This window comes from Dipteris shenzhenensis, chromosome 8 (assembly GCF_047967505.1).
Source record: "Dipteris shenzhenensis isolate YYH24624 ecotype China chromosome 8, Dip_SZ_1.0, whole genome shotgun sequence".
Taxonomy (NCBI): domain Eukaryota; kingdom Viridiplantae; phylum Streptophyta; class Polypodiopsida; order Gleicheniales; family Dipteridaceae; genus Dipteris; species Dipteris shenzhenensis.
Genome location: NC_141603.1, coordinates 38491157 through 38510075, shown reverse-complemented (window position 1 = coordinate 38510075; position 18919 = coordinate 38491157). Strand labels below are relative to the sequence as shown.

The following is an 18919-nucleotide window of genomic DNA, read 5'->3' as shown; positions in this document are numbered from 1 at the left end:
GACGTAATTTGTTCATGCACAATTGAGATTTGCTCAATAATTTCTTCAACCAACTCGTTCATAAAATGCATTCCATGATCATTGGCTATTTCCTTGGGTACACCAAATTGAGACTCTATTAGATCAATGAAGAAATTAGCCAGTGTAGCTAGGTCAATTTTTGTAGTGGCCACTACTTCTGACCATTTTGTGGAAGGGATGAGGGTGAATATAAAGGTAAATGGTCAATTTTGATTTTTCAGTCTCAACCCCTTAACACGCATTGCATGTCTTGACATGCTCATGACAGACCTTCACATGGTGGGCCACCACTAGTACCTAGCTAGAAGGATCCGTCATCTCCCTAGCCACTATAGTCCATAAGATGACTTGTGGAGTTCATGGAAAAAATTAGGGGTGGAAACTGAAGACTTTAATTCTTTTCCAATAGAACTATTTGATACAATGGGAATAGTTTTCCCTCTATTCCTAGCAACCTTTTAAAACCTTTAATGGAAGTTATCACAACTCACAATATCTAGAGGGAATACCTCTAATGATCATTTAAAGCAAGAATGTGAAGCCCCAAGTTCTGTGAAAACAGTATAACTTTTAAACACTATAACTTGTGCATGCGTGAGGCTTGTGTCTATTGATTCCAACTAAAGAGAGTGCAAATCAAAGTGCAGCAAAATGAGTTTTCTGTGGCTATGGCTATGGCTATGGTTATGAGGTGGAAGAACCCTTTCACAACCATGCAACCCTTCAAACTATGGCGCCCCCCTGGTATGGCAAGCACCACTCTCAAGCTTTGTATTTCATTCCTCCCCTCTTTGCATTGCCTCACAGCATTTTCTTCCTCGCAGGTACTTCCCTCTCTGTTCCTGCAGTGATTTCCAAAGTTGTCAACTCCAGTTTTCCTGCTTCCCGTCTTTCACACTGTTCATTATGGAAGCTAGAACGTGGGTGGAACATGCTTGGACTGAGTTCACTTGAACGTCATGGATTGAGCTACCCGATCAGACTGCACGTGAGAAGTCTCGGCCTGCTACGCCGAGAGGCCCAGGCAGGACTTCAGGAAAAAGAGCAGAAGGCTTGCATTGTGCTTTCTCCAGAGGACAAGATTTCTGAAAGGTAGCGACACTAGAAGACGATACTTTACAAACTTTCCGCATGTTTCGCACAGCCTTTTTATATGATTCCGGTTCTGCCATAGGAGGAGTGGATTCAGAAAGTAAGTTTGTTTTGAAGCTTCAAAAAGGAGGCAGGTTCTATCTATAAGCTTCTTATCCATGTTTGTCATTGTCTATTTAGTAAGTGCATTTTTGGCACTTTGGATCTACATCGCAAGGTATGTTTACGGCTTCAATAAGGTCCAGGTGCATACATGGAGGGTTTTTTGCTACTTAAAGACGCTCCAATGCCAATGCTGACTTGTAAACGGCAATTCCCAGCACTCCAAGTAATTAGACTGAAAAGGTCATTTGGATGGCACGGGTGCTTTTAAAACTGCCTTATCTCTTTCTTGCGAAATAGTCTATTAGCATGTGATGCGTGCGATTTCAGCAGAAGACCCTTTTTGGAACATTAACTACGACTCTTTCCCAGTGTTGAGTATATACTCTCACGTTGCTTGCGCCATGAGATGTGTGTACATGTGCGTGTATGTTTACCTAAGAGGGCCTCATGTCTCCACATCCAGGGTTACATCCAGTCCAAGCACACGTGATGCTACTGGAGTCTGTATTGACTGACAATATCTAAGGTCTGAAGCATTTTATAAAACTGTGTGTGTTTTGTTACGTCCAGATGCTCATATGTGTAGATAAAGGTGGCGTGCTTGTTTTTCTCTACACTTATAATAATGGTTTTCTGTGTATAAATGGATGCTCAAGTATGTGTGGGTGTGTGGATCTGTATGTGTGAGAACATATTTTCATACTATGGTCTACCCCCACTGTTGGGCGCTGATGACGTCAGTGGGGATGTCATAGTAGCTAGTCCTTGCTATGCATGATGGAGTTTATGGTTTTCAATCTTCTGAATGACTTCGTGAGATTGAAACTGCACTATGTTGTGTTTTTAGAGGATGAGTTTGGGAATGTTCTTGGATTCATCTAGGCATATGGTTTCCTGTGTAGATCTAAAGGTCAGGGTTTTCTTTGTGACTTGATTATCACTTCATTTTTGTTTTGCTGTCTTTTAGGTCTGGCAACTACGGCAGTCTTTTACCTTGCCCACAAGAGAACAAACCACCACGAATAGAGCATTTGCTGTGCTTAGAAGATGGAAATGTTATTGATATAGTATCCAAAGCGCTTTCACTTCCTCCATCGTAAGTTTAAAAGTTGCACTCTCACTGTAGCTGTCTCTTTTGTAAACTTATGCATGGTACTAGTATCACAAGATCTGAAGAGCTACATGTTTATATTGAGCCATAAGGTTTACACACAAGTCATATTTGGAGTCAGCAAGCCTGTTTATCTTGGAGTCTCCGCTTGTTTAAAGTTTTGAGAGGGAGTCAATTGTGAGGATGGTATCTCGGAAAGCCACACGTTGGGATTTAAGCCCATTGTTGAACATTCAATACCTGGACGCTCCTTCCTTTTTACAGATGGGTTTTTCTTTAAATTGAAAGGCACTATGTATTGAGAAGCGTTTTCGTCACCGGCTCTGTGCCAGTGTGTAAAGTACAACTTTATTTGTAGCCTTGATGTGTGGAAAGACACAAGTTTAGGGGTTTTCTCAAAACAATAAGATCTATTCACAAAGAATCAAAGCACATGATCAAATGTCTAAAGTTGCTTTCTAGGGAGTTGATCACACAAAGATGATGACCATTAGTAGATTTATTATGACATTACATCTAATACAAAACAAATCAGGCACTAAATATGCAGGCTGACTTTTGAAATAAGAATGTTGTCTCTGAATGGATGCTGTGCTGCTCCCTGCTATACTCTCCCTACCCCTTGCCAGCGCTCAGCCCTTGCCTCCCTCTTTACTTGTCTCCCCCTCTCTGCCAGGCCCACTCCGCGTTGATCTGCTGCCTTACTAAGGCTGCCCCTGCCAGCCTTCTCCTCCCTCTACCCAGTTTGTGGGCTGCAGCTATAGCCATTAACCCCACCTCCTCCCTGAGATGTTCTTTGGGTGCGCCCTCAGTCCCCCCCGCTCTCTCTCTGACTCCCTTTCCCCCTTATCATCTCTCTCCACATCCCACTCATCCCTCCTCCCTTTTGTCCCTTGCTCAGACTTTGTTTCTCTCCTTCCCCTTAAGCCCTATCCTCCCTCCCACATTAGTGGGTTGGTTCACCTTCATGGTTGGCTCTAGGGAGCAGTTCTGGTCATCCTGGGGTGGTCCATAGTGGTATGGGACACTACAGATACTATTATGGATGCATCAAAATTCCTATGTGGCGGGGAATTCAATACTAGTACCAATAGGCCTTGACTTTAATAACTGGTATAAGGTTCAAATATTTAGCATTAGCAAAGCTGATCACTTTGCTAAGAGCTAATGAAGTTCTAGTTGAAGAACTTCATACCTTCTAGTATCTTGCTTTATCTATTGGAGAATGTCTGAAAAGACATGCCCAATGGGCTGTTGTTACCCAAGGTATTGGGTAAAGTAATTGGGAACTTACTGAAAGATTTTTGGCAAGTGAGTCACATTCCAATTTCTGTTAAGAAAGTTATATAGTGCTGTAAACTGATTTCATTATCTGCGGGATGCACTAAATTCTTGTATTGTACCTGCGGATATTCAGATGGATTACAGTTCAGATTCTACGAATTGGTATACTTGGGCATGACATGAGAGATTACAACACTAATTTTGATTCTGGGATGAATCAGACTGTAACTCAAATCCTCAAAGGAGAATCGAGGAAGGAAGTTGGAATCAATTTCTGAGTTTGCTTAGAAGGTTCTTGAACTGATACTTCTCAATGCAAGGGAAATGCTTGGATTCTAGATTCCTTTGAAAGGAATACCTTACAGATACCACTATTTGGAATTTGGCAGTGAATTGTGAAATATAGTCTAAGTATCAGTGATTCAACCCTCGTACCTTAATTTATGCCAGCATAAAGCTATTTAAGGGGAGGAGAATGGTATGCCCTTGACTAGACTTACTAGGGTATAGGGTTACCAAAGCGTAGGCCTGACTAACATGGGATTTAGGATTATTTTTGAGGTAAGAGGTCTAACCTAAGGTTAGGAATTGCATAGGGTTGTGACTAGAGCTAGCATGGGTGAGGTCTAGATCTTGTGGATTGAGTTGGCCTGCTAAAGACATGGCGTGGCATGGCATGGCTGAGCTAAAGTTTACAGCGAAAGATAGCCGGGGCTTGGCCTAAAACATAGGCTAGGGGTGGGGTCCGAAGAGTTCGCTCCTTTGGATGTAGACTTGCTGGCTTGGGAACAACAGCTAGAGGAGAGGGCATGTGGTATGGGATGCATGTCTGAAGTTTAGGCTGGCTGGCTCTTTGTGGTGGTCTCAGCCACAGGCTCGGGGTGGCTAGATGTACTGAGCCTTCAGCTAGGAGGGGAGTTGCTAGCTCCAACCCTTATGGGTTGTTTTCATGTGTGTCCCGTGGATTGTATGGACTCTGGCTTGAAGCTCTACCCTACCAAGGTCTGATATTTACTAGACCTGGATTGGGATATCTTACACTCTCTGGTAGCCGTGTGGATGACTCTAATGCCAACCGCAAAGCCCAAACCCTATAGGCAGGTCACCATCTGAAAGATGGCATCAATTAGGAGTGGTGTCATGGCAAACTTTGTCTGTACTAGACCGAGGGCTTACTCCCAATCACCCTATATCTGATGAGGGACCGAGGGCTTACTCCCAATCAGTACAAAGACTTTGTATAAATGGATGCTCAAGTATGTGTGGGTGTGTGGATTTGTATGTGTGAGAGCATACTTTTATACTATGGTCTACATCCATCGTTGGGCGCTGATGACATCAATGGGATGTCATAGTAGCTAGTCCCTGCTATGCATGATGGAGTTTATGGTTTTCAATCTTATGAGTGACTATCGTGAGATTGAAATTGCGCTATGTTGTGTTTTTAGAGTATGAGTTTGGGAATGTTCCTGGATTCATCTAGGTATATACTCCCAATCACCTTGGATCCCATATCACTTGTAGCCTCTCAAATTTCCACCAATCAGTCATCGAGAGATCACTCCCCCAGAAGGGTGTTGCATACATGGCTGTTGGCCTCACTAGTGTATCAAACAGCCATCCCTTCGTTGAGGGGTTCAGAAGGAGGTGTGCCTGGAAGCATTGTTGTTTTAGTCAAGCCAGAGCTCCCCTAACCTTGTGTGCGCCCTGGCCGCATGAATCATTGTGAGAACCAGTCCTGTGAAGATTGCCCCTAGATAAGTGTATGACGGCACGATCTCCACCGGCTCCCCTCGACATTGCAGCTGTACCGATGAAGTACTAGCTGTGAGGTGTTGAAAATCAGAACCTTGTTCTTGCCAAGGTTGATTGAGAAGTCTCTCTCCCTGCAAGCCACCACTAGGGCCTCTAGGTGTCTCTGTAGGCATGTTGCTGAAGAGAATATGAGGATTATGTCATTTTTTGCAGACAACATTATCTATATCATCAAATCAACAAGCAGTGATCCCTCACCTCCTAGGCGATCAATAAGTTCATGATCTCATCAATGTAGAGGCCCAAAGAGTGTCGGTGAGAGGGGGCATCCTTGCTTCACTCCAATCGTGCTCTTACTCTAGTTTGACAGACCTCCAAGAGCACGTACTCTCCCTCTGACTGACTCATATAGAATCATCATCCCCCACCCCAAATCATGTCTCTTGGGATCTGCATCTCCTGAAGTCTCCTAATCATGCGGGATCGTGGGACTATGTCAAAGGCCTCCCAAAAGTCTACAAAGCAAGCGAAGATTTTTTAAGGATCTCGATCTCGACTTCTCGATGATGGCCCATAGAATGAAGGTGTGATGAAGAGTAGAATGCTGCTGAAACCTTCCTTGAACCAATTTGCAGTTCCTCAAGTGAAATTGCAGCAAAGGTGAGCAGTTAGCACCTCAAAGACAGCTTCGAATAGTGGCTGGGAACTGCGAACAGCAAGGAGAACCCAACAATGAGGCTGGTGCAAAAATTGCAATAGAGAGGGATAGAGTGAGGGAGGTGAGAAGAAAGAGAAAACACAGCACTAGGGGCCAGAAATAAGGACTGGCGCCCCTCGAATGTCTTTATTGCAATAGAAAACTAAGACTATTATATATGTCTATATCGTGTCACATGTGGTGCATCATCCGAGTGCCTTACAAACCCGAGCTCTATTGGGTCCATCTCTAGCACTTTGAGTGGATTGGAGGATCCAATCCAAAGTCTATTAAGCTCACTTGTTTGTCCCTTGTATGCGCTTGAAGTCATGCAAAAGGAGGATCTCTCCTTGCTTAGAGAACTCTGTGACTCTCTGTGGTGACATCATGCGCATAGGATCATGTATCTGGGGAAGTAGCACACTGCAATGAAAATCTGCCGTGTGTCAGGTGACCGAACTCGTATCCACATGTATTGTGTGTTTGCCTCCTTCTGCATCATAGATATGAGCGGTCTCTGGTGTGATCTAAAAAGAACTGCTACACCTCAAGGACCTCGTATCCATTGTCGCTCCCCATTTCCTTCTTCTGAGCTGACTCCTAGGTGTATCTTGTCACTATTAAAGAGAGAGAGAGAGAGAGAGAGAGATGTATTAACGTTTCATAAGGCCTTGTGGGCCTTTGAGACAAAGTACAATCACAGGTGACTCATACAAGCAGCTTTGGGCTGAGGCAAGGGGTTTGCTAAGACCCCTGCAGAGGACTTAAGGAAAACTCAAAGAAAATCATAACTCAGAAACAATACATATGGAGACTCAGATACTCAAAAGGCATATCCAGGTGCCATGGTGGCTCTCCTATGAGATGCGAGGATATCTCGAAGCTGCGTCTATCGTGTCGACTCACGTAATGGCCGGGGGGGGCGTGGTTTCGAGATCTTTGTATCCAACGTGCCATGTCGAGAGTGACCCCTTGACTTTGGCGCTCACCTCAGAGAAAGGTTGGACCTCCATGGCGCTTGCTCTAGCTACTTTGTACTCTGCCACTCCATGCCATCTCCTCCCACTAGTCCGTTTTGCCCTCATCTCATCTATCTCCTCCTCCTCAATTGCGTTGTGTGTTGGGGCTGACTCAAAGGCATAGAAATCCGTGACATGTCTCTGGGATGCATCTGTCTTTGGCTTGGGTAGGACCGCAGGTTGCTTAGTCTGTTTCAAAAGAGTCTTTCTATGTTATTTCATTTCCATCAGATAGAGACTGACACAGACTTGATCTTGGAAATGGATCAAGCTAGAGATTGGTCCAAGCCTGCTTCTATCCTAAGGAAATGGTCACGGTAGAATTGGATCTTGGTGGGAAACTCTTGGTCCCCTCCCCAAGTCCGTGCCATGTAAAACTGTAATAGATCTAGCCGTACGATATGGATGATCTCATCTGGTGGGATCAGGGAGAGCTGTATTGAGAGGGGAGAAAGTGTTTGAAAATGACCCAATAGAGGGTACGCATAGCGGGGATGCGTCAATTTTACGAGCAAAAACCTATGAGCAAGTTTATATGAGCGTGTTTTTCAAGAGATTTTTAAAATAGTATTTCTTTAGGAAACATGGTTTTTACACTTTTATTTTCATTAGAACTAGATCCCTTTATCATAAAAATATACAAACTAGTCACTCATTCATTTTTACATAACATAAATCTTCTTATTCATAGACATCCCTTTGTACCCTTGTTATTACCTTAAAAAAGTATTGAAAAATAATTCATTTAAGAAACGTCCCTCATAATCACTCTCAACATAATAATATTATACATAAAAAATTACTTATTAAACACATTTATATCATATGGCAATATCTTTCAAGTGCTTTTATAGTATTAATAACAATATATTTATGGACATGTTTCTACAGAAGTTTAAATTACTGTAAATAAGTATTAACTTGGGCTTATATATCACTCTCATAAAATACATGTAATATTTAATACTATATATGCAAGGTTTTCCAAAATATAACCCCATAGATGTGCTCAAATGGGGTTTTCCGATCAATTTGAGTGGCTGAATGACTATATTTGGACATTGGATGTGAAAGTTATGTCACTTTTAAAAGTGCTGTCCAAGGTAGTTTCGCCAGCGAAACTACCTTGAAAGACCTTGTTCAAAGGGGTTTCGCTGGCGAAACTACCTTGATGGCTTGCTTCAATGAGTTTTCTTTGGAGAAACCCTTTCATGAAGATAGGGTGAGAGAGGTTTTTCAATGTCACCCCCTATTAACTAAAAAGTTGTAAGAAGGATCATAAGGGAATTTTCATAGAGAAGTCTACTCTATATGTGGGTTTCTTCAAAAGCCATCCCATTATGTTCTCACCATTCCCAAAGATTCACATAAATATTCGTGTATAAAATAGGCATTCCTATAATACTTTTCATATTTCTAAGTGAAACTATGTTTTCTTCTGATCCATTTTTGTCATGTTTTTGCATAGTTGGAAGCTTTTTTTTTCCTTCGCTCGGACGCTCGGAAGATTTCGCTCGGAAAATGCTCGTCCCCGCATAGCGGAAGACTGAGAGAATTGCCTAGGAGCTCACACAAAGTGGTGTGGGGTGTGGAATCACAAACTTCTTGACTTAATGTGCATAGAATAGATGTGCAGACTCATCAATAGACAATGAACCAGCCAGATAGAGAAACCACCAAAATAATATCTTTCCGTCCAAAGCTATGGATACAATACAAAAGAGAGAGATCCAGAGTCCCACCAATGGTGTGGTCCTCTGATCTTACCACAAGGTACTCCTCCTATCTGCTGGCTATCTCTAGACTCGAGCCCACGTGCTGCACCTCAAGCGTAAGTAGACTTTCCGTCCAAAGATCTTCTCCACCTTGCTGTCTGGAAACCAGCCTAGGTGGGCTGCCACTCAAGCTCAGTCTGCAGTTCCGTCAGGGTCACCTTCACCTCCTATAGATAGGCCCAAGGCTAGCCTTCTTGCTGCTCCTGTCTGCTGTCAGAGGGCTGCTCCAAATGATATTGAATGAGGGCTTGAGACCCTCCTTCTATAGGGGCTGAGCCCCTTGTCAATTTGACCGACCAGTCTGTCCTAAATGGGCCGACTGGCTGGTTGGCTTGCAGCCCTAGCCAACGGGCTGGTTGGCTGCTTTCCAAGCCCTATATAAGGGCCTCTGCCAGGCCCTTTTGGGCTGCTATCAGGCCCCAAGGGCAGCCCCCATTGGGCCCTACCCTTGGGCACATCTGTGTCCAGGTGGCTGGCCCACCATAGCCTCTGCCTCTGCCCCTTCTGTCCTGCTGGTTCTGCCCTTGCTCAGGCCTGTTCCAGCCCTCTGAAGCTGCTCCAACAGCTCCGTCATGCTGCCGTACTGCAGCCGTGCCTTCGCTGATGTCACCTGCCATGTGTCGCCATGTTCTAGGCCTGTTGGCAGGCTATGACCCTGCCCACTACCCTCTCCACTTGGCCTGCCATGCAGGCGCTATCTGCCCGGGATACTTTTCTCTCTTTGATTCTTGCCCACATGGCAGCCATGCTGCTGCTCATGTGTCAGTCTCTCAAACCCTAGGTTCAACCCCCCGCCCCCCCCCCGCCCCCCCCAATGCTCTCCTCATATGGGGGGCTTACAGATGGGGAGGTGACCTTTCCAACACCCTCTCACCGACACATCTCAGCCCAATGCCAACACGTTGATGATGATGCTCCAGTGACTCCCTAGTTATAGTCCTCTGGAGTACTTCGATGTCGAAATGTTTTCATGGCTTTTCATCCAGTGGCTCCTGCTCCACTAGGTCTGGTTCTGCTTCCACACACCATCCTAGTACACAGGTCCATCTTTGGTAGCACCTCTTGGCACCACCACCTTCAGTCACGTTTCCGCCTTCGAACTTGAGCAATCCAGCTGTCACGATCTTCCAGTTGTCCCCCTCATGATGAGTGAACAACGTGCAGTCTTCCAGGCACTATGCTCTGAGGGTCTGTTTCAACCCGTCCTTCCTTTGGCAAGGTCTGTAACAAATGAATATTTCGAGATAACTTGGACCATGAACTCTCGCTGAGCTTATAACTCTTCGAATACCGCATTTGCTTTGGCCTTTGTTTCACCCTCTGAATCTGAGTCAAACTCCTTCCTTTTGTTTTTCTGATCCGCCTTCTTCTTTCTGCAGTCCTTCGGAAAATGACCTGGCGTGTCACAATAGAAGCACTTCTTCTGCTTCCTGGAAGTGTTCTCGTCATCAGAGTCGTCTTTCTTGGACTTGCCACCGTTAGGCTTGCCCTTTCCTTTGCTAGCGTAATCCTTTGCTAGTAGTGCCATGGCATCTTTGTCGTTGTTGTAGAGCTTTTCCCTAGCTTCCTCCTGTGGCAATAGTGGACCCAACTCCTCAAAAGTTAGAATTTTGGTCCTCTGTCTTGTTGTCATAGTCGTCACAAAGCTTTTGAAACTCCGAGGTATCCTCCTCAGTACCATCAAGGCCAAATGGCACGAGTCCACCTTCTGACCAATTGATGCCAGTTGATCCCTCACCACCTTGACCTTTGTCAAGTGGTCATGTACCGAATCTCCTTCTTCCATATCAAGGTTGTAGAGCTAATGTTGAATAAGCAAGATCCGGGATGTGTTGTTTGTCTCGTGCAGATCCTTTAGAGTGACCCACACCTCTACTGACGTCTCGGCCATGTGGATGTGAGAAAGCACAGAGTCTGCCGTAGTCCCTATGATCAATGCCAGGGCATGGGCATCTCTGTCTTCCCAAGCTTCGAGCTCCTCTCCGTCTACTACCATGAGTATATTCCCTTGTCTGTCCACCATGTCCTCCAGCTTCGCTTTCACTCCCGTCATCAATTTCCATAGCTTCCAAGCCACTAAATGACTCCGGATCTTCACTTTCCATATCGGGTAATTTGACCCATCCAGTTTCCCAGACTCTCCAAAGTTAGGGATAGTGAAAGAAAGAAATCTAGGGGAGGAGGAAGGGAGAGCAGGGGCTGAAGAGGCTGAAGAGCTCGACATCTCTGTTGCTAAACCACACAACAAAATCAACCTTTAGTAGACTAGAACTCTGAATGCACCTGACTGAACTTAGTCACCCTCCTTCTCGCAAGGGCACTGTCCTCCAGTCATGGAAGTCGATTCCCAAGAGCTTCTAAATCAGGGTCGTCCTTCAGCAAGGTCCCTGCCTTCAATCTCCCACACTAATGAGCCTCCTACTTGGGCTTTGATACCATGTTAGAAAATGACCCAATAGAGGGTATGCACAGTGGAAGATTGATAGAATTGCCCAGGAGCTCACACAGTGTGGTGTGGGGTGTGGAATCACAAACTTCTTAACTTAATGTGCATAGAATAGATGTGCAGACTCATCAATAGACAGTGAACCAGCCAGATAGAGAAACCACCAAAATAATATATTTCCGTCCAAAGCTATGGACACAATACAAAAGAGAGAGATCAAGAGTCTTAGCACCAAAGATCTTCTCCACCTTGCTGTCTGGAAACCAGCCTAGGTGGGCTGCCACTCAAGCTCAGTCTGCAGCTCCTTCAGGGTCACCTTCACCTCCTATAGATACGCCCAAGGCTAGCCTTCTTGCTGCTCCTGTCTGCTGTCAGAGGGCTGCTCAAATGAGGGCTGGAGGCCCTCCTTTTATATGGGCTGAGCCCCTTGTCAATTTGACTGACCAGCCAGCCCTAAATGGTCCGACTGGCTGGTTGGTTTGCAGCCCTAGCCAACGGACTGGTTGGCTGCTTTCCAAGCCCTATATAAGGGCCTCTGCCAGGCCTTTTTGGGCTGCTGTCAGGCCCCAAGGGCAGCCCCCATTGGGCCCTACCCTTGGGCACATCTGTGGCCAGGTGGCTGGCCCACCATAGCCTCCACCTCTGCCCCTTCTGTCCTGCTGGTTCGGCCCTTGCTCAGGCCTGTTCCAGCCCTCTGAAGCTGCTCCAACAGCCCCGTCATGCTGCCGTACTGCAGCCGTGCCTTCGCTGATGTCACCCAGCCATGTGTCGTCATGTCCTGGGCCTGTTGGCAGGCTATGACCCTGCCCACTACCCTCTCCACTTGGCCCGCCATGCAGGCGCCATCTGCTCGGGATACTTTCTCTCTTTGATTCTTGCCCACATGGCAGCCATGCTGCTGCTCATGTGTCAGTCTCTCAAACCCTAGGTTCAACCCCCCCCCCCCAAAAATGCTCTCCTCATATGGGGGCTTACAGATGGGGAGGTGACCAACAGAAAGAGTCTAGCAAGCTATCAACTCTACGTATTGGATGATGGTTTTTAATTGTTATCTCATTAAGACCTTTTTAATCAACACCCTTCATCATACAAGAAATAGGACCTCCAAATGATGAAGTATTGAGTTGTATTAATCCTTTCTTAGGTGGTCCTTGTATTGGTCTGCCAACTTCTTCCATCTCAATTCGATTCATCTTATTAGGATCTTTACAAGGAGGAGTTGCGCGTGGTTGCAAGTCAAATGGAATCCTTGTTAGGTCTACTTGTTGCATCTTATGTGAAAAGTTATCTGCAAACGTATCCTCACACGTACTCAAGAAACTCTTGATTTATTGACCAAATGTGCTAACACCTTTTAGAACAGCCCCTCCACTTTGTGTGAAAGACTCCGATACTAAATTTTTTCGTCCAAAGTGCGTGCCACTTTGGGTCTTATGTAAGTCGTCAAAAAACTACATCAAGAATGAGTGATAGATGGTATTAATTTAGAATTGCAAATATAGATCCAACTTGGAGATTGCATTGAAAATTATCTAGATTGGCTTTACAAAAACTTAGAAAATTGACACTCCAATGTACTTGGAGTGTCATTGAAAGACTGGTTCCAGTTTGGATATCACACGGTCAAAATTATGGTCCATCAAAGTTTGCATGTAAAGAGGACAATTTGGCCTTGTAATCAACTTGATTGTCTCAGTTTCAATGCACGGGCTAGCACTGGGTTAGATTAATTATAGGTCTTCCATAAAAAACAGGCTGATATTCTAGGCATGTGTTTCGGGAAAATGTTAGAAGTGATTAATTAATTGTGCAATGTTGAGGCTTTACGTAGTATGGTTCAAAAACTGGACATAAGAGCTTTTTGACGTGCATACACAGATAACAATCATAGAGGTTGGATGCAAAGATCATTCAATAAAGTGATGGTTGTAGGTCCCCTTTGAAACAACATATGGGTTCACCTTAGGCACTATGGTTGAAGCAGATGATCATGCGTGCACGGGGTGTTACCGGACTCACAATACATGATTGTGAGTGATGCTCCATGGCTTAAATATGTGGATTGATACAGCCTACAGCCCATTGATGTAACATCAGGCTGAAAAATTAGGAACCAAGAGAGTCACATATAGAGCATTTAGGCTCAAAAGCACTAGAGTGGGAGCAATTTGGCTCAAGACTCGTATAATTGCTGATGGCAGGGCTCTATTACGGAAAAACGTAGACCTCAGGGCTTATGCAAGTCATATGAGAGTGATTGAGACTCAAGAATGTACATGATGACAAGTTGGCAAATGAGTGGCACAAGTGAATGGTCAAGCAAAGATTGTGAGCTAAGACATGCAACCAATGACATGGCATATGCGAGTGGTGCAAAAGGCCAAGTGTTTTGCAAAATATGCGAGAAAAGGATTTACAGATGCAAATAGGATGTGAATTCATGTGAATTATTTCATTCTACTCTTCCCCTCACTGTCAGAAATTTAAGACTGACACCGGAAAGGGGAAGAGGGCTGACACATGGCTCAAACCTGAGATGAATTGATAGCAGTAATGAGAAAATTGGAGAGGGGGTGGGGGAAGGGGGATACGAGGTTCACCTGCTCAAACAAGTGCTGGAACTGTCAGGTCTCCAAAGCTGGGTGAACCTTCAGCTCTGATACCATAAAAATGTGGCAGTGCACACACATGGGTAGAGGTAGACACAATAGGTTGCTAAATATACACCTTTTCTATTATCAATGATGAACCACCATACAATATACACTTAACCCCTAAATAGGATTGGCTGTGGTCCATAGGGACTTCACTCTCAGACTTAGGTACCCTAAGGCTTCCTTATATGTCTAACCCACTAAACCATATACAAACATATGCCACTTTTAACCTTGGTGGCTCAATTTATTCTCTTTTCCGGAAAAAGCCTGCTCATGTGGACTTGACATCTTGATTTTGGGTATGTTTCAGATATGTTGAGGACTTGATTCATTTTGGAGCTGTATACTATGCCCTTGTATGCCCTCCTCCACCAAAGGGTTCTCTTACAACAGCACAGATGGAACTATACCGAAAGGCATCCTTGCTTTCTCAGAACAAAAAAAGGCCCTCTCTAAAGGGGAAAACTATAGTAGAAGCACAGAAGACATTTCGAGTTACAAGTATTTATGAAGGAATAGAGGCTGGGTCATATTTGAGAGTGCATGTACACCTCAAACGGTTTCCAAGGTGGACCAAGCTTTATGTGGCTTTGAAGCATTGATTTTGTACTAGAGCTATTGTTTGTAGGAGCAGACCAGAAAATTTGTAGCATTCCTCATGATTTAGTGCTCTACATGTTTGCAAAATAACAAAATATGTATATCTTGTCTTTGAAGATGCTATGAAGTGGACTGGAAGTCAAGAGTAATTGCGGAGATGGAATCTTATGTGGTTCTTGACAAACCGGCAGGTGTCCCGGTGAGTTATTCCTTGTAGCACTATGCACGTACTGTGGATTTAAGCAAGGGAAAGGCTGTTTCTTGGCAACTTCCAAAAAGGAGCCTGGATGTAATTGTAGTGTAACGGGAGAATGGAACCAGAAAAAACTAGCTTCATCTCATTAGTGGGCTACCAATTTGTTACGTACTCACTCTAAATAGTGCTGTTGAGAACTGTAGGTAGGAGGTTCTGTGGACAATTCATTTGAATGCTGCGCTGTGTTCACGACCCATGCATTGGGGTTGCGCTCTCCACTAAGGCTTACACATCAGATTGACAACTGCACAGAAGGCTGGTCAGTCTGAGATTCTTCTATTGTCTTTATTGCACCAAATTTATGCTCAGGCTGCTTCAGCATTTATATAATGCATCAGGAAAGGGGCTCTCGTTAGGGTCCTTATTGACCTTGTTGCATGTGAGTAGAATGGCTGATGGCTCTGATGTGGGATCACTTCTAGTGTGGTGCTGTCCAAGACCAAGGAGTTTTCATCGGAGTTTCATTCCTCACTAAGGGTCAGTTTCTTGTGCTTTAAAATCTACTGATCATTTTTGTGATTTGAATAGTCATTACCATTATCTTATATGTTTTGTACATCTTAGGTATGTTGAAAGAACTATGGCTACATCTGAGATTCTCGTCTGGTTTATTTGAATAGCAGAAAAGGGAGGTTCAGAAACATTATCTGGTTCTTGCAGCAGCCCCAGTGCCTACAGGAAGGATTATACATTTTATGCGGCCAGGCCCTCGACATCCGAGGATTGTATCCTCTGGTATGAAATCAATCTTATGTTCTGCTACGATTCCTTTTTGAATAAGCTGTCCTAATAAAGAAGAGAAATAGACTGAGCTGCATACATCAATGCTTGTTCTGAAGCGTATCAGTTTCTTGCAGTGTGCAACCTGTGAGAAGTAGTCTTTCTGCTCTCATTCTCTAGACAGTTATCAGAGAGTGCAGCTTCAATAACTTCATCCAATCCCCGTTGCTATGAAAGAAGTGGCTGTTACATTTGTGGTTTCTCTGCCAAACTGTTGGCACTTTGTCAATAGAGTTTCTTGTGTGTTTTCCTTTGAATGGGTACCAGCATTCTTTGTTTGTGCAAGTAGGTCTGGCATTGTTCAAATCACATGTAACTTACTCTTTGTTTGACATAACGCTTACTTGACAGAGAGTATGTACAACATCCCGACTTGCGTACTTTGATGCAAAATCATAAGAGAGTTGATCCTTTTGTTGTGAGGATTCTTGGAAAACTTGAATTAGTGCAAATTTGAGATGGTTGACCTGGTCCTTTTTGGTCACTGCAGTACCTTATCCTGGATGGGCGGCTTGTCAGTTGGAGATTCTTGATTGTAAGGAGGTTTCGTGGCCCACACCTGAAGTAGAAGCTAAGTACTGTATACAAGACTTTGGATGGGAATCAAGGAAATTGGCATATGAATGCAGGGTGCAAATCTTTACTGGACGTACTCACCAGGTCATTATTCTGGTTGTCTGCCTTTATTTATTGTATGTCGTTGCTCTCCCTGGGTCCTGGGATTTACTTGCCTCAAGTTTTCTGTCATTGCCCTTGCAAGTCATATGTGACCGTTCAGGTAAAATGTGAGTGCATGAACAAGTCCAATCATCCATCTTTTGATTCTTAAAACTCAACGTCTGGGTTTTTCTGCCGGACTTTTGTTTCTCAAATTCTGATAATTGATACTCCATGGAAATGCATGGATATATGGATGTGCTTCTCCATGGTGGTGAGTCAAGAGATGGTGGTTTTCTTGTTGAGAGTGACAGTTAAAATTATTCTGTGCAGGTACGAGCACAATTTGCAGCCTTAAGAGCCCCCATTATAGGCGATTCCATGTACATGCCTGCTGTTGTGAGCTGTATAAGGTCTTCAGATGTGTGTCCCTTCCCTTTAAAGTCTGCAGAGTCTAATGACGATGGCGACGAGAGTGTGTTTGATATTGATGAGGCTGCCTTGGAAAGATGGGTTTCAGTACATGGCACTGAGCCTGAGTGTGCCATAGGGCTTCAGGCATCACAAATAAGTTGGGATGACGGTGCCTGCTTTTTCAAAGCTCGAGAGCCATGGTGGAGACTGTAAAATTTGATTCTATACATAAAATAGGTTTGCTCTCTTGCAAGACTGTGAGGGTGTCATCCTGGGAAAAATAATTAAACTTCTTCCATTTTTTAACAAAGAACTTGGCTTTTGTCATACTGGTTGGCTTGACAAAGTCTTACTTTGCTGCCTTATGAGGTGGGATAAGGAACTTCCAATTGCTCTATAGGCTTTCTAGACGTCCTTCAAAGTTTCCACAAGTGACACCCCATTCCAGTTGGTGTATGGACTAGAACCCCTTTTACTGGAAGTACTAAGTTTGAGGATGAGTTTTCAGAGGAAGATGAAGAAGCAGGTTTCAAGGAAAGACTATAGCAGTTGGAGAAGACGCAAGATAGGCACTGCAAAAGTTGAAGGCTTGTTATCAACAGAGGCATGCTTGGCTAGAGCAACGGAGTTAGAAGAAAGAGGAGATCAAAGAAGGGGATTTGGTCGTGAAATTCCATGTCCCAAGTTCTTAACGGTTGGACAAAAGGTTTGTTCCAAGGTGGGAAGGACCCTTTCAACTGATGAAGAAATATCCGACCAACATGTTTAAGTTGGGGGATCTAGATGGAGGATAATTGTTGAGCAATACTTGCCTAAGAAATTCCATTTTTACCAAGAGTTTCAGTGTGATACACATCAACTCTTGGGAGGAGAAGGATGTGTGAAATTTTTTCTATTGGACACATGGTTCTTGATTCAGGGATTATTATTGTACGTACATGCCATTGATGCTAAAGATTGCTATTGCATGGCTAAAGTTATGGAAATTGGGCGAGTTGATAACGCTAGAGATAGGTGGCCTCTTGGGTGACTGCACACTTTTGGGTGTGAATCTCTTAGGCTAGAGGGCAATTTTTGGTAACAAGCTAATTGTTTTGGTAACAAGCTAATTGTAAAAGCATAGGAACTCCCTCTATATAAATAAGGGAGGTGTATGAGTTTGTAACAAGCCACGTAGGCAATCGTAGGAGTACTCGACGTATGGATGTTCGTATTTCTCTCTCTTGACCTCTCTTGCGATTGAGAACTTCTCCCATGATTCCGCTTCTTCTATAGTATGCCTCATTGTTCGTAGAGCTCATCACATTGTGTATGCATGCACGGGCACGTTTGTAGGCATGTGACAATGCATGGGTGGTAGGGGGGAGGGGTGCGTGATTGTGAATAATAGCTATTTGCAACATGTTGCTTTCAAGGCCATGGTTACTGAAGCATCTCACTCTGTCTTCTCAGAGTTCACTTTGATATTGATAATGCATGGGATTCTTTTGTTTCTAAAATGCAAGTTGTAATTAGAGGTTATGGCAAGTCTTACATGAAGACTCTGAGGGAAACTGTCGCTCAGGCTAAATTAACTTGTCAAGACCTCACTGAACTCAGCCATCTTCATCCATTGTCATTGCATAAGTAAACAACACTATGCCAAGCTAAACATTGTCTTCAAATCAATGATCATAGGAAACTGGCTAAATGGGAGAGTAGAGTAAGACAAAGAGTCTTTACGGATAAAGGTTGCTTTTCTAAACAATTTTTTAAAAGCTTGCATCAAAAGAGATTAAAAACAAACATTTGTAGGGTGCTTCTGCCTGATGGTTCATGGACTACATCACGATTACAGCGTGCTTCTGTTTGTGTACATTTCTCTCAGCAGTTTGGTTTTGCAGATCCTCTCTCGCAATAGGTTTTGTCTGTCAAAAATTTGCTTTTATAGCATATTTCTCTTATTATTTCCACTAAAGCTTTGGAATTGGAGGAACCTTTTACTGAGAGAAAATTGTCCGATGCAATTAAATCCTATGGTAGATGAAAATCTTCAGGATGGGATGGTCTTACAGTTGAGTTTTTTCTAGAATATTGGTCTCTATTGAAACATACATTGCTGCATATGGTGAACTCTGTAGGAATATAAAAGCAAGAACTAGAAACTAGAAAACTAGAAGTAAAATAATAATAAGATTGAAAGACAAAGAAGTACCTTGAGAAGAGTGTAGACAAGACACAAGTTAGATAGATTGCAATGATGTGACCCAT

General features: G+C 43.8%; 1 protein-coding gene across 3 annotated transcripts; it reads left to right on the top strand.

Moving 5' to 3' along the window:
• The first annotated feature begins 555 nt into the window (after nucleotides 1-555).
• On the top strand, nucleotides 556-17732 carry LOC147899475 (Pseudouridine synthase family protein). 3 transcript variants are annotated; one of them, XM_087378034.1, is made up of 10 exons: nucleotides 556-765; nucleotides 846-1113; nucleotides 2186-2314; nucleotides 14273-14530; nucleotides 14680-14761; nucleotides 14962-15077; nucleotides 15241-15295; nucleotides 15442-15553; nucleotides 16089-16258; nucleotides 16589-17732. In XM_087378034.1, the coding sequence occupies exons 1-10, from the start codon at nucleotides 690-692 to the stop codon at nucleotides 16880-16882; spliced, it is 1560 nt and encodes a 519-aa protein (XP_087234160.1). In that variant the 5' UTR covers nucleotides 556-689; the 3' UTR covers nucleotides 16883-17732. The 3 variants fall into 3 exon arrangements, with proteins under 3 accessions (XP_087234160.1, XP_087234162.1, XP_087234161.1); XM_087378036.1 differs by having other exon boundaries at nucleotides 16089-16294; nucleotides 16806-17732; XM_087378035.1 differs by lacking the exon at nucleotides 2186-2314.
• The last annotated feature ends 1187 nt before the right edge of the window (nucleotides 17733-18919 follow it).